This window comes from Hippopotamus amphibius, chromosome 6 (assembly GCF_030028045.1).
Source record: "Hippopotamus amphibius kiboko isolate mHipAmp2 chromosome 6, mHipAmp2.hap2, whole genome shotgun sequence".
Lineage (NCBI taxonomy): Eukaryota > Metazoa > Chordata > Mammalia > Artiodactyla > Hippopotamidae > Hippopotamus > Hippopotamus amphibius.
In genome coordinates this window covers 75,432,738-75,457,225 of record NC_080191.1, presented here as the reverse complement: position 1 = coordinate 75,457,225, position 24,488 = coordinate 75,432,738, and the positions used below count along the sequence as shown (strand labels likewise).

The 24,488-nt window shown below is 37.6% G+C and overlaps 1 protein-coding gene across 2 annotated transcripts in view; it reads left to right on the top strand.

The window, feature by feature from the left end:
* Positions 1–24,488, top strand: part of RNGTT (RNA guanylyltransferase and 5'-phosphatase) — a 219,499-nt gene that overhangs the window by 160,074 nt on the left and 34,937 nt on the right. For both annotated transcript variants that reach the window (XM_057738725.1, XM_057738726.1), the window contains exon 14: positions 14,788–14,854. In XM_057738725.1, the coding sequence (XP_057594708.1) occupies positions 14,788–14,854 (67 nt within the window). The remainder of the gene's footprint in view (positions 1–14,787; positions 14,855–24,488) is intronic.

Sequence of the window (24,488 nt, the reverse complement as noted above, 5' to 3'; positions counted from 1 at the left end):
AGTTCTTTATTGGAATATAATTGCTTTACACTATTGTGCCAGTTTTTCCTGTACAACAAAGTGAATCATCTGTATTTATACATATATCCCCATATCCCCTCCCTCCCGCAACTCCTTCCCACCCTCCCTATCCCACCCCTCTAAGTCATCACCCTTCATCGAATTGATCTCCCTGTATTATGCAGCAGCTTCCCACTAGCTATCTGTGTTACATTTGGTACTGTGTTTATGTCAGTGCTTCCCCTTTGCCCTCCACCCCAGGTCCTCAAGTCCATTCTCTAATCTGCATCTTTATTCTTGCCCTGTCGCTGGGTTCATCAGTACCATTTTTTTAGATTCCATATATATGAGTTAACATATGATATTTGTTTTTCTCCTTCTGGCTTACTTCACTCTGTATGACAGACTCTAGGTCCATCCACCTCACCACAAATAACTCAGTTTCATTCCTTTTTATTGGCTGAGTAATATTCCATTGTATATATGTGCCACATCTTTATCCTTTCATCTGTTGATGGGCATTTAGGTTGCTTCCATGTCCTGGCTGTAGTAAATAGTGCTGCAGTGAACATTATGGTACATGTTTCTTTTTGGATTATGGTTTTCTCTGGGTATATGCCCAGTAGTGGGATTGCTGCATCATGTGGTAGTTCTGTTTTCATTTTTTTAAGGAACCCCCATACTGTTTTCCATAGTAGCTGTACCAATTTACATTCCTACCAACAGTGCAGGAGGGTTCCCTTTTCTCCACACCCTCTGCAACATTTATTGTTTTTAGATTTTTTGATGATAGCCATTCTGAGCAGTGTGAGGTGATACCTCATTGTGGCTTTGACTTGCATTTCTCTAATGATTAGTGATGTTTAGGATCTTTTCATGTGTTTGTTAGCCATCTGCATGTATTCTTTGGAGAAATGTCTATTTAGATCTTCCACCTATTTTTGGGTTGGGTTATTTGCTTTTTTGGTGTTAAGCTGCATGAGCTGCTTGTATATTTTGGAGACTAATCCTTTGTCAGTTGCTTTGTTGGCAAATATTTTCTCCCATTCTGAGGGTTGTCTTCTCTTGTTTATGGTTTCTTTTGCTGTGCAAAAGCTTTTAAGTCTCATTAGGTCCCATTTGTTTATTCTTGATTTTATTTCCATTGTTCTAGGAGGTGGGTCAAAAAGGAACTTGCTTTGATATATGTCATAGAGTGTTCTGCCTATGTTTTCCCCTATGAGTTTTATAGTATCTGGCCTTAGATTTAGGTCTTTAATCCATTTTGAGTTTATTTTTGTGTATGGTGGTAGGAAGTGTTCTAGTTTCATTCTTTTACATGTAGCTGTCCAGTTTTCCATGCTCCACTTATTGAAGAGGCTGTCATTTCTCCACTGTATATTCTTGCTTCCTTTGTCAAAGATAAGGTGCCCATATGTGTATGGATTTATCTCTAGGCTCTCTATTCTTTTACATTGATCTACATTTTTGTTTTTGTGCCAGTACCATACTGTCTTGATCACTGTAGCCTTGTAGTATAGTTTGAAGTCAGGAAGCCTAATTCCAGCACCTCTGTCTTTCCTTCTCAAGATTGCTTTGGCTATTTGGAGTCTTTTGAGTTTCCATACAAATCATAAAATTTCTTGTTCTAGTTCTGTGAAAAATGCCATTGGTAATTTGATCGGGATTGCATTGAATCTGTAAATTGCTTTGGGTAGTATAGTCATTTTCACAGTGTTGATTATTCCAGACCAAGAACATGGTATGTGCCTCCATCTGTTTGTATCGTCTTTGATTTCTTTCATCAGTGTCTTATAGTTTTCTGCATACAGGTTTTTTGCCTGCTTAGGCAAGTTTATTCCTAGGTGTTTTATTCTTTTGGTTGCAATGGTAAATGGGAGTGTTTCCCTAATTTCTCTTTCTGCTCTTTCATTGTTAGTGTCTAGGAATGCTAGAGATTTCTATGCATTAATTTTGTATCCTGCTACTTTACTAAATTCATCGATTAGTGCTAGCAGTTTTCTGGTGACATCTTTAGAGTTTTCTATGTGTAATATCATGTCATCTGCAAAGAGTGACAATTTTACTTCTTCTTTTCCAATTTGTATTCCTTTTATTTCGTTTTCTTCTCTGATTGCTGTGGCTAAAACTTCCAAAATTCTGTTGAATAATAGTGGTGACAGTGGGCACCCTTGTCTTGTTCCTGTCCTTAGAGGGAATGCTTTCAGTTTTTCAGCATTTAGAGTGATGTTGGCTGTTGGTTTGTCATACGTGGCTTTTATTATGTTGAGGTAACTTCCTTCTATGCCCACTTTCTGGAGAGTTTTTATCATAAATGGATGTTAAATTTTGTCAAAAGCTTCTTCTGCATCTATTGAGATGATCATGTGTTTTTTATCCTTCAGTTTGTTAGTATGATGTATCACATTGATTTATTTGCGTATATTGAAGAATCCTTGCATTCCAGGTGTAAACCCCACTTGATCATGGTGTATGATCTTTTTAATGTGCTGTTGGATTCTGTTGGCTAGTATTTTGTGGAGGATTTTTGCGTGTATATTCATCAGTGATATTGGCCTGTAATGTTTTTTTGTGACATCTTTATCTGGTTTTGGTATCAGGGTGATGGTGGCCTCATAGAATGAGTTTGGAAGTGTTCCTCCTTCTGCTATATTTTGGAAGAGTTTGAGAAGGATAGGTGTTAGCTCTTCTCTGAATGTTAGATAGAATTTGCCTGTGGAGCCTTCTGGCCCTGGGCTTTTGTTTGTTGGGAGATTTTTAATTACATTCTCAATTTTAGTGCTTGTGATTGGTCTAGTCATATTTTCTATTTCATCCTGGTTCAGTCTTGGAAGATAGTACTTTTCTAAGAATTTATCCATTTTTCTTCCAGGTTATCCAATTTATTGGCATATAGTTGCTTGTAGTAGTCTCTCATGATCTTTTGTATTTCTGCAGTGTTGGTTGCTACTTCTTTTTCATTTCTAATTCTGTTGATTTGCGTCTTCTCCCTTTTTTCCTCTTGAGTCTGGCTAATGGTTTATCAATTTTGTTTATCTTCTCAAAGAACCAGCTTTTAGTTTTACTGATCTTTGCTATTGTTCCCTTCATTTCTTTTTTGTTTATTTCTGATCCGATCTTCGTGATTTCTTTCCTCCTGCTCACTTTGGGTTTTTTTTTTTTTCTTCTTCTTTCTCTAACTATTTTAGGTGTAAGGTTAGGTTGTTTATTCGAGATTTTTCTTATTTCTTGAGGTAGGACTGTATTGCTATAAACTTCCCTCTTAGAACTGCTTTTGCTGAGCCCCATAGGTTTTGGGTTGTGTTTTCATTGTCATTTGTTTCTAGGTATTTTTTGATTTCCTGTTTGATTTTTGCAGTGACTTCTTGGTTGTTTAATAGCGTGTTGTTTAGCCTCCATGTGTCTGTATTTTTTACAGTTTCTTTCATATAATTGATATCTAGTCTTATGGCATTGTGGTCAGGGAAGATGCTTGATACGATTTCAGTTTTCTTGAATTTACCGAGGCTTGATTTGTGACCCAAGACGTGATCTATCCTGGAGAATCTTCCATGTGCATTTGAGAAGAAAGTGTATTCTGTAGTTTTTGGATGGAATGTCCTATCATTTAAATTGAGATGGTCTAATGTGTCAGTTAAAGATTGTGTTTCCTTATTTATTCTCTGTTTGGATGATCTGTCCATTGATGTAAGTGGGTGTTAAAGTCTCCTACTATTATTGTGTTACTGCCGATTTCCCCTTTGATGGCTGTTAGCATTTGCGTTATGTATTGAGGTGCTCCTATGTTGGGTGCATGGATATTTACAATTGTTATATCTTCTTGGGTTGATCGCTTGATCATTATGTAGTATCTTTCCTTGTCTCTTGTAATAGTCTTTACTTTAAAGTCTAATTTGTCTGATATGAGTATCGCTACTCCAGCTTTCTTTTGACTTCCATTTGCATGGAATATCTTTTTCCATCCCCTTACTTTCAGTCTGTATGTGTCCCTAGGTCTGAAGTGGGTTTCTTGTAGACAGCATATAGAAGGGTCTTGTTTTTATATCCATTCAGCCAGTCTGTGTCTTTTGGTTGGAGCATTTAATCCATTTACATTTAAGGTAATCATTGACATGTATATTCCTATTACCGTTTTTTTAATTATTTTGGGTTTGTTTTTATAGATCTTTTCCTTCTCTTGTGTTTCCTGTCTAGAGGAGTTCCTTTAGCAATTGTTGTAAGGCTGGTTTGGTGGTGCCGAATTCTCTTAACTTTTACTTGTCTGTAAAGCTTTTGGTTTCTCCATCGAATCTGAATGAGATTCTTGCTGGGTAGAGTATTCTTGGCTGTAGGTGTTTCTCTTTCAAGACTTTCAGTATACCCTGCCACTCCCTTCTGGCCTGCAGAGTTTCTGCAGAGAGATCAGCTGTTATCCTTATGGGTTTTCCCTTGTTTGTTATATGTTGCTTTTCTCTTGCTGCTTTTAATTTTTTTTCTTTGTGTTTAATTTTTGTTAGTTTAATTAATATGTGCCTTGGTGTATTTCTCCTTAGGTTTATTCTGTATTGGACTCTCTGCACTTGGACTTGATTTACTATTTCCTTTCCCATGTTGGGGAAGTTTCCCACTATAATCTTTTCAAATATTTTCTCAGACCCTTTCTTTTTTTTCATCTTCCTCTGGGATGCCTGTGATTCGAATGCTGGTATGCTTAATGTTGTCCCCAAGGTCCCTGAGACTGTCTTCCAATCTTTTTATTCTTTTTTCTTTTTCCTGCTCTGCGGCAGTTATTTCCCCCATTCTATCTTCCAACTCACTTACTCGTTCTTCTGCCTCAGGTATACCATCTAGAGTATTTTTAATTTCAGTTATTGTGTTGTTCATTACTGTCTGCTTGCTCTTTAGTTCTTCTAGGTCCTTACTAAATGTTTCTTTTATTTTCTATATTTTGTTTTCGAGATTTTGGATCATCTTGACTCTCATTACTCTGAATTCTTTTTCTGGCAGTTTTATTTCCTCTTTGTTTATGTGGTCTTGTGGGTTTTTATCTTGCTCCTTTTCTTGCAAGGTATTTCTTTGTTTTCTCATTTTGTATACTTTATACTATTTGCTGTCTCCTTTCCCTATGCTGCCTAATAGTAATTAATCTTGTCCCTGTTCTGTTTGGCTTGAAGTATCCAGCACTGCAGCTTGCTGGCCTTTGGTTGGATTTGAAGCTTGGTGTTGAGAATGGGACCTCTGGGAGAGCACTTGCTGATTGATATTCCATGGCGTTGGGAGTTCTCTGGTGGTCCAATGTCCTGGACTCACCTCTGCTGCCTCAGAGGTCCAGGTTTGACCCCCGTTTGGGGCACTAAGACCCTGGAAGCTGCACATGATGGAGAAATAGGAGGTAGAAGAAGAGAAAAGAGAAAGTGAGGGGAAAAAAAAGGAAGAAAGGGAAAGGACAGACAGATCCCCAAGACTGGTAGTAAAAGCAACTCAGTCAAAATCACATGAGGAGATGTGCACACTTGCATTTGCAAAAAGAGAAGAAGAGAAAACAAAGAAAAGAGAAAGAGAGAGAACAAGAAAAACAAAGAAGGGAGTACTCATACCAATAAACAAGCAAATCCACATACAAATATATACAGTAAAGATTAAACTAACAAATACATAAAACCAGGCACAGGTCAAACATACCAGGAAGTCCTCAAATACTTCTAGGTAGGTCTCTGCATCCGTTGTGGGGAGAACTGTGGAGCGCTCAGACTGTGATCTGGTATTAGTTCTGTGTGTATTTGACCCCACCGTCCACAGTTGCCCCCTAAGTCTACAGCCTCTATTGTAGAAACAGTCATCTGTTCAGGTGATCCACAGATGCAGGGTCTATCAAGCCTATTGTGGGTATTAAATCTGCTCCTACTGTGGCTGTTTCCCCTTCTCTTCTTTGGTCCTGCAGTCCTTGGGGATCAGTTTTGGTTTTGGTCCCTTCTTTGTGTGTCGGCTGCTCTAGGGAGTCGTTTCCCTGCCTAGGCAAGAGGGGGTGAAAGAGGGTGATTGGGGCTCATTTGCAAATTCAGGTCGAGGGGAGGGAGGGATATGGCTGTTGAATTGAAATTTGTGGGAGTGCTTGCAGCAGCAGAGGTTGGCGTGAGAGTGAGGTGTGCTGTGTATTCTCCCAGAGAAGTTGGTCCTGAACGCTGGACCCTTGGCATTGGCGGGCTGCACCTGCTGTCAGGAGGATGTGGCCAATGGCCTGCCTTACACACAGGACCCTTGGTGGTGGCGGTGGTGGGCGTGGCTGGGGGGGGGTGCACAGCCATGGCAACAGGCTCTGTGTTTTGGTTTAGCAGCCAAGGGTCTTGGGTGGTGCTCGCACACGTGCTGCCCTGCAGCCTGTGAGTTCCACGGAGCAGCAAGCTCCTCTTGGGCATGCCAAAACAAAGGTCTCCTGCCTCTCCATCAGGCCCAGGCTTTTCCCCAGACTTTTCCCCAGCTAGCTGTGGTGCACTTGCCCCCCAGGCTATTTTCACGCAGCCAGCCCCAGTTCTCTCCCTGGTATCTCTTCTCCAAAGCCCAAGCCTCGGCACCCAGCCCCCACTGCCGCCGCGGGTGAGCAGACTAGCATCCCTGGTTGGAGAGTGCTGCTTGAGTCCTCTGTGCGGGAATCTTTCCTCTCTGCCCTCCGCACACCTGTTGTTGCCCTCTCTTCCCGGGGCTCCGAAGCTCCCCTCGTCTGTCCCTGCCAATGAGACAGCTCCCTAGTGTGTGGAAGCTTTCCCCCCTTCACAGCTCCCTCCCAGAGGGGCACGTCTCCTCAGGATTCTTTCGTCTCGTTTTTTCCCTTTCTTCTTTTCCACTACCTAATTACGTGGGGATTTTCTTGCCTTTTTGGAGGTGAGGTCCCCTGCCAGCATTCGGAAGGTGTTTTGCAGGAGCCTCTCCAAAAGTAGATGTATTTTTGATGTATTTGTGGGGAGGAAGATGATCTCCCAGACCTACTCCTCTGCCATCTTTTCTCCTGGAATCTATCAGTGTGTTGTGAACAGATATCAAAATAAAGGATAAAATGAATTGTTATAGTTCAGATTCTTTTACATGAGCTACTTTCAGCTAGCTAAAAAGTTCCTCCAAGGGCTTTACAAACTAAGGCAGTCAGTAGTTTACTCTGTTTGAACAAAAGAATATACAGATTGAATTAAGGCAGGAACCGTCTGTTAACTCAAAATAGACTCATTCATATTTATAAATACAGTCACGAGGATGATAAAGAGTTAATCACGGTAAGTCCCGTACGTATGAACGAGGTCTGTTATGAGAGCGCGTTTGTAAGTCCAATTTGTTTGTAAACCCAACAAAGTTAGCCTAGGTACCCAACTAACAAAATCAGCTATATAGTTCTGTACTGTCATAGGTTTATAATACTTTTAACACAAATGATACATTAAAAAACACACAAAAATAAAACATTTTAAATCTTATACTACAGTCCCTTGAAAAGAATGGTGGTATAGGACAACAGCTGGCATACAGGGGCTGGCGTCGAGTGAACCAGCAAGAAGAGTTACTGCCTGGAGGAGGGAGAGGAGGTGGGAGATGGGAGAGCTTGAATTCAGGATCATCAGCGCAGGAGAAGGGAGGGCGAGGTGCAATTTCACTCACACCTGATGTTGATGGAATGCACATTCACGTCTGCTTGAAGGTTCATATATAGGGGACTTACTGTGCTTTAAAAAATAAAGATAGCTAGTGTGTGCCTAGCAATGAAAGAATGCTAATTCAATACCTGCCATAATCTATATTTTAAGAAAAGGGATGCATATATAATATTTACTAGAGGAGTGTTCAAGTAATAATGAATAGTAAAGAAAAGATCAATATAACGTATATTCTATCAAGAGACATTTAGGCAGTTCTCTGTCGTTTGGCAGTTCATGTGTCAGTCAGCATAGAGAGTTCTAGAAGCTGAAATTCAGATTTGCAGTAATTCTTTTCAATGTGGAATATAACAGTCTCAGTCATTCTGGGGTCTGTGATTTGAAAAAACATTTCTCTCTCTGATTGATCATAGCTATTATTGAAATAGCTGGTAGCATGTGACATGGCACTATAATTTAGACAGAAAAAAATGGAATTGTGAATTATATCCACTCAGCTTAAATTTCTCTGTTTCTTGTCTCCACAGCATCTTTTGTACTTTTTCTGCAGAAATGGCCCCTTAACATAATGTTTCTACATTTTCCCGGGGGAAAAGGAGGACGTCACAGTCAAAGTCTTTTCTGAAGTATACAAGAGAAACTTGTACAACAGAAATAGAGGGGCAGAATAAAATAAGATTCAGAATTTCCCAGTACAGGAAATGGAAGTTTTATTCATTTATTTTCTTTATTAACCTGTTAACAGGTGTGCTTTGCATATACAACTTGGAGTCAGTGTCAGGGAGGTGAAAACTTATGGATGTAATGATTATTCACATAATTTCAGGTGTTTAGGTTTGAAGCTGATCCCTACATAAATCATTTTCCCTTCTCTTCTTGTGTAGCTAAAAGTAAGCTATAGAATAATTTTTGTGATCAGTAGATAATAAACCAGGTGGGGAGCTATATGTGTTTGATGGTTTCCCTGTTAAAAACCACTTGCCGACTATTCTTCACGTTTACACAGGCAGTTCTTCAAATAATAAATCAGCCCTCCATTTACAATGATCAGAGTGGGTTGATTCAGAATTATTTGTAGGCCCAGTTGGCGGTATGGCCTGTGAACATTTGTAGACTTTCTTTTTTTAATATATTTAGCAAAACTTTGAAGGTGAAGTTTGTACATTATTTTTTTACAGCTTTATTGAGGAATAACTGATATATAATAACCTGCACATAAAGTGTGCAGTTCGATTTTTAAGTGTGAAATCACCACTCCCGGAATCAGATGAGGAACATGTCCATCACCTCCCCAAAATTTCCTCCTGCCCCTTCTTAATCCCTCCCTCCTTCTCCCACACCCTTCAGTCCCCTTTCTGGCAGCTACTGCTTTTGGGTATTCATTTTCTAGAATCTTCTATAAATGGACACATAATTACAATATATGTGTCTGTGGTCATGTCTGTCTCGGCCCCACCCCCCTTCTTCTTTCAACATTAGATTCATCCATAGCGTTACACGTGTCAGTAGTTTGTTTCTTTTTGCTGCCTGAGCAGCATGTTGTTGTATAGGTATATTACAGTTTACTTATCCATTCACCTATGTGTGGATGGACGTTTGAGATGTCCATCTTTGGCTATTATGAATAAAGCTGCTGTGAGACTTGGATACAAGTCTTCTCATAGACATACGCTTTCATTTGTCTTGAAATGGGGCTGGCATTTTTTTTCTCCAAAGGATCAGATAGTAAATATGTTAGTCTGTATTGGCTCCAAGTGGTAAGCTGGGGCAGTGGTAGGACTTTGTTTCCCTTCTTTCAGGTACCATCTTATCTTGGCGCGGAGTGGAAAATTTGTCTATTCATTTTTAATGCACTTATCCCCCCCCCGTTTTTTTTAAAAATTTAACTGCCTTTCTATTTAAAACCATTATGCCCAGATATGTGAGTTCTGTGTTTTTATATTATATTTATGCCATAGAATTTGTAGCTGCAGTACTAAGAAGGGGGTGAGTGACTTGTGGATTCCCTGGAAGCTCATCTCCTAAAATACTCATTTCTTTATACAGGAATATTAAAATATGTTTATATACCAGTTAATATTGTACCCCTCAATTAGGAGTCACTCTTATTCTCTTACTGATTGCTTGTGTTGGTTTTTTCCTTTGTGCTTTTTACATTACCTTTTATAGTATGACGTATAATACACATACAGAAAAGTACATAAAACATAAATGTACAGCTTAATGAAATTTCATGGAACCAACATACGTTTAACCACTGCTCAGAACAAAAGAAAATATTGCCAGCACCTGGGGTGCCTCCAGTATGCTGTTTCTCATTCACAGACTCCTCTCTCCCATCAAAGATAACCATTATCTTTACGTTTGTGATTTTTACTTCCTTGCTTTTTTTTTTTTACAGTTTTTTTGCTTAGGTTGCAACTCCAGACTCTAGCCTTTGGTTTTGCCTGGTTTTAAACCGTACATAAATGCAACCCTATGTTCTTTTATATTTGGTTTCATGTCTCCTTAATACAATCTTAATATAATCTGTGACAGTACCTCACTTTCCCTTTTCATGATCTTGACACTTTTTGAAGACTAGGAGTTAGTTATTATATAGAATGTCCCTTAGTGTGGTCTTCTGGGGAGGTGTATTTTTAGGAAGGAACACCACAGAAGTGACAGTGAGCTCTTCTAGGTGCAGTATGTAGGTGGTGGGGACTCATGCTGGTAATTTTGATTGGTTGTTAGTCTGCTGGATTTTAAAGTTGCTATATTTATAATTAATAAGTGTTTTCTGGGCCAAAACTTTGAAATTAGGCACATGTCATATTTCTCATCCTACCTTCATCTTGTAATGTTAATATTTTTCAGTGGTTTTTGCCTGCAACAATCCTTACTGTGGTGTTTTTCAGTTTCAATTTGGCAGGTATTCAAATATGGTGAATTTCACTTTCTGTCATTCTTTTTTCAGTGCATTAATAGGGATTGAAATGGCAAGAACCACTGTCCCCTCTTCCTCATATTGTTATTCATGTCAGTAAGGATTTAGGTATGTTTTACTCCATAGGTTATAATCCAGAACCATGAGTTTATTTTGCTCTTTTGGCTTTGGTCTTTGAGAATGCCTTCACTGCGGCTTCTGTGTCTTTTTTTTTTTTTTTTTTTTTGGCAGATGGGCTTAGTTGCTCCACGGCATGTGGGATCTTCCTGGAGCTGGGATCGAACCAATGACCTCTGCATTGGCAGGCGGATTCTTAACCACTGCGCCACCTAGGAAGCCCTTCTGTGTCTTTTTGACGTGCTCTCCTCACTTTTCCGTACCTCCTTACTTCCCAGTACCACAAGATGTTCCAAGCTCTTCTTATACTTTTCCTCCCTCAGTCTAGAAATCAGCTCTTTCTCCAAAGAGCCCAGGTGTTTTTGTTTTTAATTGGTGAAAATTGATGGTTGGAAACCCAGATCTAGGTCCTTGGCATGGTGGTTGCCGCTGGGGGTCATTGCAGATGCTCTCAGTTGTCAGAGCTAGGATCGTGTTGATTTCTTCCGGCACACAGGTTCTTTATTTAACCATCTTATTGTTGGTGGTGGTGGTGGTTTTTCGTTTTTTTCATGAAAAAATCTAGAGCATTTTGTTACTCCTATACCAGGGTTTAGAAAGCAAACCAGAAGAGAAAAGTGTAGGCTAAGGAAAGTCTGTAAGGATAATAATAAACTCACTCATGTGCTCATTCAAGTTTCATCTGGGCCTAATGGCATATGCTGCTTTTACCTACATTCTACTAGGAGTCTCAAAGAATGATGTAGGGCTTCTCAGTAATGTGCATTTTCTCAAATTCAGAATGGTCCTATTAAGTGCATTTACTTTCTCTTTTTTTTCTAGTATTAAATATATTTGGTGTAGTCTGATCTTTGGAGAATGTAAGGCTCTTTGGCTTAGAAGTGGGATTTTATTTAAGTCAGTCAGTATTCAAGATACTGTAAGTTTTTCAGAGTATATTTTTGCAGCTGAAAAGTGTATCAGTTAGTGGGTAATGTAATTAGGGCTTGTAGACAGAACAGTTAGTTTTGAGTTGTTAAGCTTATTTTTAGAAAGATCCCCTTTGCCTTTTTTTAACTTTTAATTTGAAATAATTATAGACTCAATTTCCTTTTAAAGCAGTTTTTTCTAAGCCTGATATATCATCAGTGAATGATGGTGAATGAGGTTCTTTTAAATAATGTTCTTTCTGTTACCTGCCAAGTTTTATTTTTCCTTTATGTGAGAAAATTTTCTGGAAATAATTTTGCAGTTTTCTTTCCAGAATAGATGTTTGTTAATATTTATATTTGGGAAATTGAAGCAAAATGAACATTTAGTCTTGCCTATCTTTACTTTTTTCAAAAGCTCTAATAGATTTTCTTTCTTTTTCTTTTTTCTTTTTTTCCCCCAGCAATGCCTTTTTATTCCAAAAATTTCTTTGGTAGCCACGCTATTGAAGCATTTAGTTACAAGCAAATATTTTGGTAGTTATTAGCGTTCGTATAAAGGTTATGTTAATGTTCACCTAACAGAAGGACAAAGCAATTACCTGGTACTAAATGTCATGGTTTTTATTTTAACATATACGTATAATGCAGCTATCAATGCTGAATTAATGCCTTTACTCTGGGGATTTAAATTATGATTGCTGTGTTACATACGAGTACCCTGTCGTAATAAAACGGTGCCTATTATTTGACAATAATTATGTATACAATTTGGCAAAATAATTTTTTGAAAGGTAAAAGCATTTTAAGAAATGTTCCAGCTTAGAAGTTGAAATTTATGTTCTCAAAGTATTATTTTACACATAGCAAACCTTTAAATTATGATACATATTAAAACCCACTCAAATGAAGGTGGTAATATGATTTATGTAAGGAATAATACGTACATGAGTATTAGTCCTTACATAAATTATTTGAAAAGTGAAATATATATATGCTATGTAACTAACACATTTAAAATATTTCTTGTTTAGAAGGTAGTCATTAGATAGGCAAGTTGAAAGAAAGGGGGGAACACACTAAATAGTATATTGGCAAGCTTCCTGAAATGCATAAGCATAGTAATTAGAGGCATATTGATTTTTAAATGTCAGCCAGCTTTTTTTATTCTCTTCCTTTTCTAGCATCTATTTGTATGAACAGTGACTATTCTTATTTCTAAAAGGGGTTTATCAAGCTTTTTGTGGTCCTTTGTTATATAGGAGATAAATTACCACTGTTGTATATAACTAACATTAAATTTATGACAGTAGCAATTTGTGAGAGATTTAAAGTTTTGTTGGTTTGATTAATTTCTGATTTGTCAAATGATGGCAAGGAAATTCTCCATTTCCCAGTTGAGATTTGGGGATGTTTCTTATGCTTTCTGCTTGCATCCAGTGAGCAAATACGCCTTTAGTCATGTTTATAACCTTCAGCAACATGCTAAAATATATTACTGTAAGTATCACTCACCTTCCAAACTTAAGTACTGTAGCTTTTTGCTAAATTGGTTTAGTTTATTATTGTGCTTATCAGCTGTTAGCTTTCCTTTAGTGGCCTTTAATACTTTGTAGGCCTTTAAAGAATATAGGGAACACAGGATGTTCTTAAGGAGACAGAATATCTATCTACCCTGTTTCTTAAAATCTAAGGTGCTTTAAGAGTGGGCTTTTATTAGTTTTACTTGACCAAGTCAATGGAAGGTTAAGTAGGAGTGGCACATTTTTCCCTTCTTTTCTTCTAGGTTCTTTGGTCTAATGATTAAATTAACATAGGACAGATTAACAGGAGAAAAACATATTTAAGTTAGTACGTATGGATCCCCAAAGATAAGAAACTCAAGGGCAAGTCGGGCAGTCAAGGCTTCTGTGCTGTCCTGTGCTAAGGAATGGGATAGGGGCCTGGGTCTTCAGAGAGGAGGAGGGTAACTCACAGATGATGAGAAGAACAGATGTTTTATATTTAGTTTGCCCTGCCATGCAGATAGGTCTTTCAGATAAAAATGTTATTTCCAGTAATAGCTCTTTCTGGGCCAGGCCCCCTATCTAAATTCTTTTAGGTAGTTAAGGGAGATGTAAAAGTTTTTGCTGAGTCTGCTGGGTCTTGATTGCCTTCAGCTCAAAATTTCCACCTGTCAGAGTGGCAAATCTTGGGCTGGCATATTCTCCCCTTCAGTAATCACACAACCACCTCACACTGTCACCTGGTGACAGTGATTATAAGATACCATAGAGTAATTAATTATGACCATCTCATACCCAGCACAACTACATGCTCCACAAGCATAGTTCTAATGATGGTATTTCCTTATTCACAGTGTTTCAATATAGTTGAGAATGATAGACCTCTTTAAATAGAAAGGAAGGAATGTTTCAGGGAGGGTAACCATTTTATCCCACCCTCTAGATGGTTTGATTTTTATTTTCATGTGCATTTATTGTTTGTACAAAAAAATAAGTATTACTTATGAAATAAAGTTATGACAGTCGGCATTCTTCATGGCCCATTCCAAACTTTGAGTTTTCATCTCCAACTAACTCCATACTTCAGCCATACTTGTTTACTTTTTGTCTCAAATCTTCTGCATTTCAGGATTTAGTTTAAAACTTCTCCCTTTGCTTTCCCTCCTCTTTGAAAGTTAAGCCTAAATTCCACTTCTTCAGTCTTCTCCAGCTCCCTCCATAGAAAATATCTCTCATTCCACTACTTTGCAATGGCAGATACCTCTATAATAGCATTTATCAGAGGCCAGCTTTTGTTAGGGTTAATTGTTGTGTGTCTGGTTTTCCTGTTAAATTTGGGGACTGAACTATTTAGGTTTGTATTATCTGCATAGTTTGTGTAGACACACAATGAGTATTCCTTGAATTGAACTTTTATAGATTTATAAATATGTACATTGCTTCTTTTAATTCTCCCCTGTGTAGTAATTTTGCTAGAATTACTAGTATGTTAGATTGTTTTACATTTAAGTTGCCACTCTCAATATTTACCCATCATTTTCTGAAGTATAAGAATTATTTCTTTGCTGGTTACTATTCCATTGTGCAAAAAGATAAGAATAATTGTGTAAATATTAATTTTTTCATAGTATCTATTATACAAATTTTGGTAATTATATAACCTTATATTTAAGGAAGAGTATTTTATAAATAATGCTTTTTTTCCTTTGTAGGTTACTTCCTCAGAACATTGGCCTTCTCTATGTTGGAGGTTATGAAAGACCCTTTGCACAAATCAAGGTATGATTGTTTATTTTCTGGTTTATTTTTCCTAGATATAGTTCACTTGTCCAGAACCCACCAAAACCCTGCAAGTAACTATCACAAACATTTGGGAATGTGAATTATTAATTTCATTTGCTTTTGTATATCTCTGCTGACAGAGTCATTAAGTTTCTCAGTGAATTGATTAGTTTAATAATCTGGCCCTTAGTAGAGTTAACTTTGACCATTACACTTCAGTGATTAGTTAAGAAGAATACAATTTAGAGTCACATTACGCTTTTTCCCAATAGAATTTTTTGACAGCTTTATTGAGGTATAACCGACCTACAATAAAATAAGCACATTTAAACTGTATCATTTGACATCCAATTGTGCTTACCGTTGTGAAACCATCACTGCAATGAAGATAAGGAACATATCCACCACCCCTAAAAGTTTCCTTGTGCCCCTTTGAATTCCCCCCCTTGCCCTTCCTTTTTCCTTTTCAGTCTCCAGGTGACCACTGATCTAATCATTATAGATTAATTTGCACTTTCCAAAATTTTACATAAGGGGAATCATACCATATTTCTTTCTCTCCCTCTTTCGGCTTCTTTCATTCAGTGTTATTATTTTGAGATTCACCCATGTTGTTATGTTTAAGTAGTTCATTCTTTTTTATTGCTAAGTAGTACTTCGTTATATGGTTTTAGCACAATTTCTTTATCTTTTCACACACTGAGGGGTATTTGGGTTGTTTCAACTTTTTGGCTATTATAAATAAAGCTGCTGTGAACATGTGTATACAAGTCTCTGTATGGGCATATATTTTCATTTCTCTTGGGTAAATACCTAAGACCAAAATGGCCGAGTTAAATGGCAGTTGTATGTTTTAACTTTCTTTTTTTAAGAACTTTTATTGAGATACAGTTAACAGACAATAAACAGCATATATTTAGAGTGTACAATTTGGTATTCCAATCTCCCAGTTCATCCCCGCCCCCCCCCAACCCTCCCTGCTTTCCCCACTTGGTGTCCCTGTGTTTGTTCTCTACATCTGTGTCTCTATTTCTGCCTTGCATTTCCTCTTTCATAGTTGTTAGCATTTGCCTTATGTATTGACCTCCTATATTGGGTGCATATATATTTATAATTGTTACCTCCTCTTCTTGGATGGATCCCTTGATCTTTATGTAATGTCCTTTCTTGTCTCTTGTAACATTTTTTATTTTAAAGTCTGTTTTATCTTATATGACTATTGCTACTCCAGCTTTCTTTTGATTTCCATTTGCATGGAATATCTTTTTCCATCCCCTCACTTTCAGTCTGTATGTGTCCCTAGGTCTGAAGTGGGTCTCTTGTAGACAGCATACATATGGGTCTTGTTTCTGTATCCATTCAGCCAGTCTGTGTCTTTTGGTTGATGCATTTAGTCCATTTACATTCAAGGTAGTTATTGATATGTATGTTCCTATTACCGTTTTCTTAATTGTTTTGTTTTTGTTTTTGTAGGTCCTTTTCTTCTCTTATGTTTCCCGCTTAGAGAAGTTCCTTTAGCATTTGTTGTTGGGCTGGTTTGGTGGTGCTGAATTCTCTTAGCTGTTGCTTGTCTGTAAAGCTTTTGATTTCTCTGTCCAATCTGAATGAGATCCTTGCTGGGTAGAGTATTCTTGGTTGTAGGTTCTTCCCTGTCATCACTTTAAATATATCATGCCACTCCCTTCTGGCTTGCAGAGTTTCTGCTGAGAAATCAGTTGTTAACCTTATGGGAGTTTCCTTGTATGTTATTTGTCATTTTTCCCTTGTTGCTTTTAATAACTTTTCTCTGTCTTTAATTTTTGTCAATTTGACTACTATATGTCTTGGCATGTTTCTCCTTGGGTTTATCCTGCCTGGGACTCTCTGCACTTCCTGGACTTGGGTAGCTATTTCCTTTCCCATGTTAGGAAAGTTTTCAACTATAATCTCTTCCCATATTTTCTCAGGTCCTTTCTCTCTGTCTTCTCCTTCTGAGACCCCGAATGTTGGTGTGTTTAACATTGTCCCAGAGGTCTCTTAGGCTGTCTTCAGTTCTTTTCATTCTTTTTTCCTTATTCTTTTCCGCATCCGTGATTATCACCATTCTGTCTTCCAGGTCACTTATTCGCCCTTCTGCCTCAGTTAATCTGCTATTGGTTCCTTCTAGTATATTTTTCATTTCCGTTGTTGTGTTGCATATCTCTGTTTGTTTGCTCTTTAATTCTTCTAGGTCTTTGGTAAACTTTTCGATCTTTGCATCCAGTCTTTTTTCAAAGTCCTGGATCATCTTCCCCATCATTATTCTGAATTCTTTTTCTGTAAGGGTGCCTATCTCCTCTTCATTTAGTTGTTTTTCTGGGGCTTTATTCCTGTCCCTTCATCTGGTACAAAGTCCTCTGCTTTTTCATTTTCTCTGTCTTTCTGTGGCTGTGGTTTTCAGTTCCACAAGATGAAATACTGCTGATGCTGCTTGATTCTGCTGTCTGCCCTCTTGTGGAGGAAGCTCTCTAGGAGGCTCATGCGTGCTTCCTGATGGGAGGGACTGATGGTGGGTAGGTCTGGGTGGGCAGAGATCGGTAAGACTTTAATCCAGTTTGGTGGGCAGAGCTCAGTAAAACTTTAATCTGCTTGTCTGCTAATGGGTGGGGTTATGTTCACACCTTGTTGGTTGTTTGGCCTGAGGCTACTTAGCACTGGAGCTTACAGGCTCTTTGGTGGGGCTAATGGTGGACTCTGGGAGGGTTCACGCCAATGAGCACTTCTCAGAACCCCTGCTGCCAGTGCCCCTGTCTCCTCGGTGAGCCACAGCTACCGCCCACTTCTGCAGGCAACCCTTCAACACCAGCAGGTAGGTCTGGTTCAGTCTCCTATGGGGTCACTGCTCTTTCCCCCTGGGTCCTGGTGAGCACACTTTTTTGTGTGCCTTCCAAGAGTGGAGCCTCTGTTTCCCCCAGTCCTGTGGAGGTCCTGCAATTAAATCCCACTGGCTTTCAAAGTCTGATTCTCTGGTGATTCCTCCTCCCATTGCTGGACTTCCAGGTTGGGAAGCCTGATGTGGGGCTCAGAACCCTCACTTTAGTGGATAGACTTCTGCAGTATAACTGTTCTCCAGTTTGTGAGTCACCCACCCAGCATTTATGGGATTTGATTTTAACACGATTGCACCCCTTCTGCCGTCTCATTGCGGCTTCTCCTTTGTCTCTGGTTGTGGGGTGTCTTTTTTGGTGAGTTCCGGTGTCTTTTTGTCAATGATTGTTCAGCATTTAGTTGTAATTCCGGTGCTCTTGCATGAGGGAGTGAGCGCACATCCTCCTACTCTGCCATCTTAATCCTGTCTCTCCACTTACTAATGTTGAAGCACCTGCCAGAGAGGCAGGAACCAGTTGGGACACTCCCTGGGGACTGAGACACTGACAGGAGCCATTTTGAAATTCTCCATTTAACCTGTTGGCATCAGTAGGCATGACCTGTTTTAATTTTTTAAGAAACTACCAACTCTGTCCCCACCAGCAGGGTAAATGCCAGTACCTCCATGTCATCATCAGCATTTGGTGTGGTCAGTCTTTCTAAGTTTACTCATTCTTGTAGGTATGTAGTATTTTGTTGGAGTTTTAATTTGCATTTCTGTAGTGACTAATAATGTTGAGCATCTTCTCATGCACTTAATTTGCGATATATACATCTCTAATGAAGTGTATGTTCAAAATCTGCCATTTTTAATTGGGTTTTTTGTTTTCTTACTATTGAGTTTTGAGCATTCTTTATATCTTCTGGATATAAGTCTTTTATCAGATATGGGATTTCTCATAACAGGATCCTCAAAGAGCAGAAGTTCTTAATATTGGTGAAGTTCAGTTTATTAGTTTTTTTTTCCATGATTCATGCTTTTAGTGTTGATTTAAGAAATATTTGCCTAGCCCAAAGATGGAAAGATTTTTCTCCCATGTGTTCTTCTAGAATCTTTGTAGTTCTAGGTTTTACATTCAGGTTTATTATCCAATTGAGTTAATTTTTGTATATGATGCAAAGTTCAAGGTAGAGAAGAATGTTGTCCCCCTACACCCCAACCTATTTTGGGCATGTGGATACCCAGTTGTTCCAAAACCATTTGTTAAAAAGACTGTCCTTAAAAAAGAAAAAAAAAAACTGTCCTTTCCACCATTGAAGTGCCTTTGCATCTCAGTTGAAAATCACTTCACCATATGTGCGTGAATCTATTTCTGAGCTCTTTATTCTGTTCCTTTGACCTATGTGTCTATCTCTCCACCAATATCACACTGTCTGGATTTTCATGGCTTTAGAATAAGTCATGAAGTCAGGTAGTGTGAATCCTCCAGCTTTGCTCTTTTTCGAAGTTGTTTAGACTACTCTAGGTTCCTTTAATTTCCGTGTGAATGTTAGACTCATCTTGTCAATTTCTATAAAAATGCCTACTGGAATTTTGATTTGGCTCACGTTGAATCTGTAGATCAATTTGAAGAGAAATGACATCATAATAGTATTAAATCTTACAATTCATCAAGGCCACGTATTTCTGCATTTATTCAGATTTTTAATGTCTCTCAGCAATATTTCATTGTTTCAGTGTGTTGGTCTTGCACAATTAAAAGTAAATTTATGTGTAAATATTTTATATTTGTGATGCTATTATAAAAGTATTTATTTCTATTTACAATTGTTCATTGCTAGTACATAAAAAGATGATTAAATTTTATGTTTACTTTAAATCCTACAACTTTACTGTACCCATTATTAATTCTAGTAGCTTTTTTGTAGATTTCATAGGATTTTCTACGTAAATGATTGTCATCTACTAATAACAGTTTTCTTTTTGCTTTCTGATCTTGATATTGATACCTTTTATTGCTTTTTCTTGCTTTAGTGCACTGACTAAAACCTACAATACAAAGTTGATTAGAAATGGTGAGAACAGACATCCTTGCCTTGTTCTTGATCTTAGAGGGAAAGCATTCAATTTTTCATCAAAAATTGTTTCTATAGCAGTACCAGTTGAGGGTTGAAGTGTAGATTCCAATTAGGCTTTCTTGTAAAAAGTGGAATAATATTATGAACGTTCAAGGCAGTCAAAGAAAAGGAAGATTTGCAGTCATCCTTTTTTGTTGTTGTTGTTATAACTTTTATTAATGTTTTCTGACAGACCTGTAAAATTTGTTTTTTTGTTTGTTTGTTTAGTTTTCTGATTTTTCTTCACATTCGTTTCTTGGCTCCATGAGTTAATTGTTTTTCTCACGTTCGTTTGTGGGATGTGATTTTGAATTTCTTCCCCCTGCATATATGACATGTTTTTATGCTTTGAGAAACAAAGATTTTTCAGAATAGACTGAGCCTGAATAGGACATACAAGATATTTAATACTGAGGAGGTTTAGTCACATTATTGATATTTTAAAATGGAAAACTTTATTTAGCTACCAAAGCATCAGCACTTCTCTAAATACCTTTCTTAATGTAACTTAAGATGCTCTCAAAAGTCCACATTAAGGTCTTGAGTTGTGGACCCTCATGAACGTATCTGATTCCCTAAGTGATGACAAACGTTCAGGTACAGTTTTTTTAATTGTGTTTTTAACATCCCTGAAACACAAGTGGAGTTGGCAAGAGTCTCTTCATAAACCTCACTGTCCTGTTCACCAAATTCTCCAGTAGAGCCAGGAATCCTAATAACTTTCAGCAGAAACATTTCTAAAGGCCCAGTTTTTTTTCTCTCCATTGGTTTGGAAAATCCTGTTTCTCTGTATTAGAACTGAAATAATGAAGACGTGAAAAGCTTATCTGATATATTTAAGGAAGGGTAGAATTTGTGTGTGTGTGTGTGTGTGTTACGTGTTGTCTCAAAAACATAAGTGTATGTATGAGGGTGATTCCACCATCACTCACCTGATTCATTAACATATCATTTTCTTTACCCAAGTCCTTTCTAACAAGCCCAGTGACAGAGGTCAATCCTTTGTCAACCCTTTATGCCCGGATAATCAACTTAGTAGAAGAAAGTCTGTTATTTTAGGGCTTTTCCCTTTGATGTTGCTATGGGAAAGGTTTCTCTCATATACTGTGAAAGGATTTCTTATCCTCATTAATTATTAAAGTTCTTTTATAATTCCTGTGGTTCTTATGAAAATGCTATATAGATCCTTACCAATTAGAATGCTTATGAGTTAATTGGAAAACAATTTTTAAAAATCATAGTTTAAATGCTAAATTAGGTTAGAAATTTAAGGTTCATTCCCTGCCCCTTGCCTTGCATCTGACTTCTTTTGGTCATGAAATACCAGTATTTTCCTCCTGTTAAACTAAATGTAATAATACTATATTGTGTGGCATAGATATCAGATATAACCTTTAATAAGTGGAAACTGTTTTGCTTTCTTAAGAGAATATTGGTTGAATTTTTTTTTTTTTATAAATCAAGATAGAAAATTGTTCATTTGAATATTTAGGAAAAGAAATTCTCATTCATTAGCATAGGAGGAATAAGTGTGAGTGGCTTGGTGTTAGAGGCTACATTTGTTAAAGAGGCGTTTTACAGTTGTATTTCTAAAAACGAGCTCCAGTTTATAAAGATCAGAAAGAGAGAAAAACACAAAAAGGATGATAGATTCTGGACTAGTGTTAAATGAGTTCAGAAATTTGCTGTAGCACCTGACAGTAAATTTCTGTGAACTATTACGTGAACTGTATGTGTGAGCTGTAACGTGAATTGTTACAACGATTCTTTCTCTCTCTGCCTCTCCCTCCCTTCCTCTCCTATTACTACCTGTCTTTCAGTTTTTTTCTGTCCAAGCGCTAGATAAAGATACCAGTGTGTACAAACGTGGGGCTTCATTATAGTCTTAGACCAGTACATCTTCATGCTAGTTTCAGGTTTCATTATTTTTGGAGGAAGTTATTCCAACTTTACCGTTTATATATCTCTTAACATTTTTTAAGTCATCGGAATAAGTTTTCATGGGAAATTTGTCATCTGAAGAACTTGATTTTAAAGACGCATGATTATTCTCTTACTTTATCCTAAAATATGATAAACTAAATAAAACACTGCTCCATTTTATAATGAGTTGTAATACAGAGTAAGAAAAGAATTGCCTCACATATCCACAGCTATTGTTTAGTGCTGTAAATAAAGTTGATTTCATCCTCATCCAAGATTTAACTTCTTTCAGCTTTGTTGAAATTGAGATAAGTTTCTAAATGTACTGGCCTGTGTGAGACTTAGGGTTTTCTTAAGTAAGAGATGTTTCATCGTATCTTTATATGTAGTCTTTGAAATTCAAAAGGAAAGTTTTGATGAAAATAAAATTGTACTTAATTCCTATTTGTACGCTTTATAGTTGTCAGAAACTTTTTTGGGGTGGAGGGGTGGTTATTTCTGTATATCTTTGTGTAATACCTTTATCTTAATTCAGTGAGCATATAAATTCTCTTATTCATAGTTTATTTTTGTAGACATAGTGAAGTTTAAGTAATAGTTTACATTTTATACCTGTTATTCTGTGTTGTTTTCTAAAGCATTTTACAGTTCAGTAAAAATCTCAGTGCTATTCTCGTAGGATTCTAGTCCTGGAGGCTCCACTTAGCAGCCAGAATCCATAAAACCAAGAAGGATTGAAGCCTGTCAGCATCACTTTTAGTCAGCTCAAGGGTTGTTATGGAAAGTCTCAAGGCCACAGGGATGTCCCTCCCCACTGGGCTTGGTATTAATTGCCTCATGCAGTTCTGACAGCCCAAGAAGTATGTGACGCTGTGAGGCTGAGTCACAAACAGTTTCCACTTTGATACTGTGGAATGACTGAAAACTGTCTTTAGTATTTTAACTATGAATTCCATGTAGCAGCCATATATGAAAAGTCAGGAATATAACCATTATTCTCAGGCAGTTATTTTATAGTCAGTACAGCTGAGTTATTCTCTGCCTCAGAGCTTGGTTCCATCCCTGCTGAGGGGCTGGGTGCCTTAGAGTATGAGACTGTAAGCTCAGAAAGCTGTAAGCTCACAGTCTCATACTCTAAGCTTTCCGAGCTTCAATTTTTAAAAGTCTCTTTACAGCCCAGGAAATATAAAATTGGTGTTTGTATTTATATGCATATGCAATAGATGCAAAGAAATAATGATCCCGTCTTCATTTTTGAAATCATATTTGAAAATCCATCAAACCATTCCCTCAGACTTTTTAAAATTAAAAAAAGTAGAATATTTTTCCTTTTTTTAGGTGTTGTTGAGCTTGGATTGTTATTTGTTAAAATAAATTTAAAGTATTTTTGGGGGGTCTCACTTAGGACATACTGAAAAGACTAGGGAAACTGATTTGTTCACTGACTGATGATGTTTTAGAAAATGTGTGGCTCATTAGATCACCACTTTTTACTAAAAGAAATTATTTAGCATCCATATTTTAAATCTCTAAAATATCTGCATCAGATAAAGATACAGGCCCTAGAACTGAGTATTCTAGTTTAATGACTTCCGAAGTTATCACCATGACCTGTAGGAATGTAAGAAGTGTATTTTCAATGAGTTCTGGTACACATACACAATACGTGTATTTATACACACACAATGTAAACCACAGTTTCAAAATAAGTATGATTTTCCATTCTGTTCTATTTATTTTTCCATTGATTTAGTTTTTAAATGCGGATCCCAACCCATTAAATTAACTTCTCCCTTTGGAAAATGGGTCACAACTCACAGTTTGGCAAACACGGCTGCAGGGTAGGACTTGTCCAGCTAATGCTGCCATCTGCCACATTGACGCAGTGCAGGCAATGGTAAGGAAGCTCACCTGCCCCTGAGTTGATGCTAGTCCTCAGAGTGGCTTTGGAAGGGAAGAAAATGATGAGATGTCATAGTTGCTGGGGAGAGGGAGGAAGAGAGTATAGGAAAAGATAAATGAGAAATGACTTAAGATGTTTTATGGAGCCAAGCAAAGCTATTTTCTGTTTCCAAAAAACCCTGATTCTCAAAAACAGAAGAGAGACTTCCATGCCTACTCTGTCTTCCAAGTGATTTCATGTATTTTGAGGTTAGAGAAACAAATAAAGGTAAGATGCCCATAGATGAAAAAAAAAAACAGAAAGAAATGGAAATGAGTGAGAAATTGAGAGAAAGCAGTGGAAGCAGATCTAGATTAGTGTGCTGTATTCATTGAGAAATGGCTAAGTTTCCTGTAGTACTGTGAGTGGAGAGGCAAATTTTCAGTGTCTTGTATTGCAGTAATCAGAGCGGACGTGGGTATTTCTGTGTTGAAAGCAGATTCAAAAAGTGAAAAAAGCTTTAGGGAAAAAAACAAAAAACAAAACCAACCCACAAACTGTCATGGTGGTCAAAAGTCTCTCTAGTCCTGTGCAATAGCTGTTAAGTTGCTGACAGCATTTTATCCTGCACACTTGCTGATGGAGTGCTTCAGGGCCACTGCTGGGCTCTCTAGTGGGCCCATCTAGGAACTTTCTGGATGTTAAAAATCATGAATTGTTACCAACAAGTCACATAGAAACTGCAGACGTAGGATACCAAGCAGTATTCAATAGCAGTAGTTTTCCTGCCATTTTTACCAAGGCGCTTTTGGCCATGTTATTGCCAAAACTGAGTAACATTTAAGACCTATGGTCATACATGTTTCAGTTTCAGTATTCTTA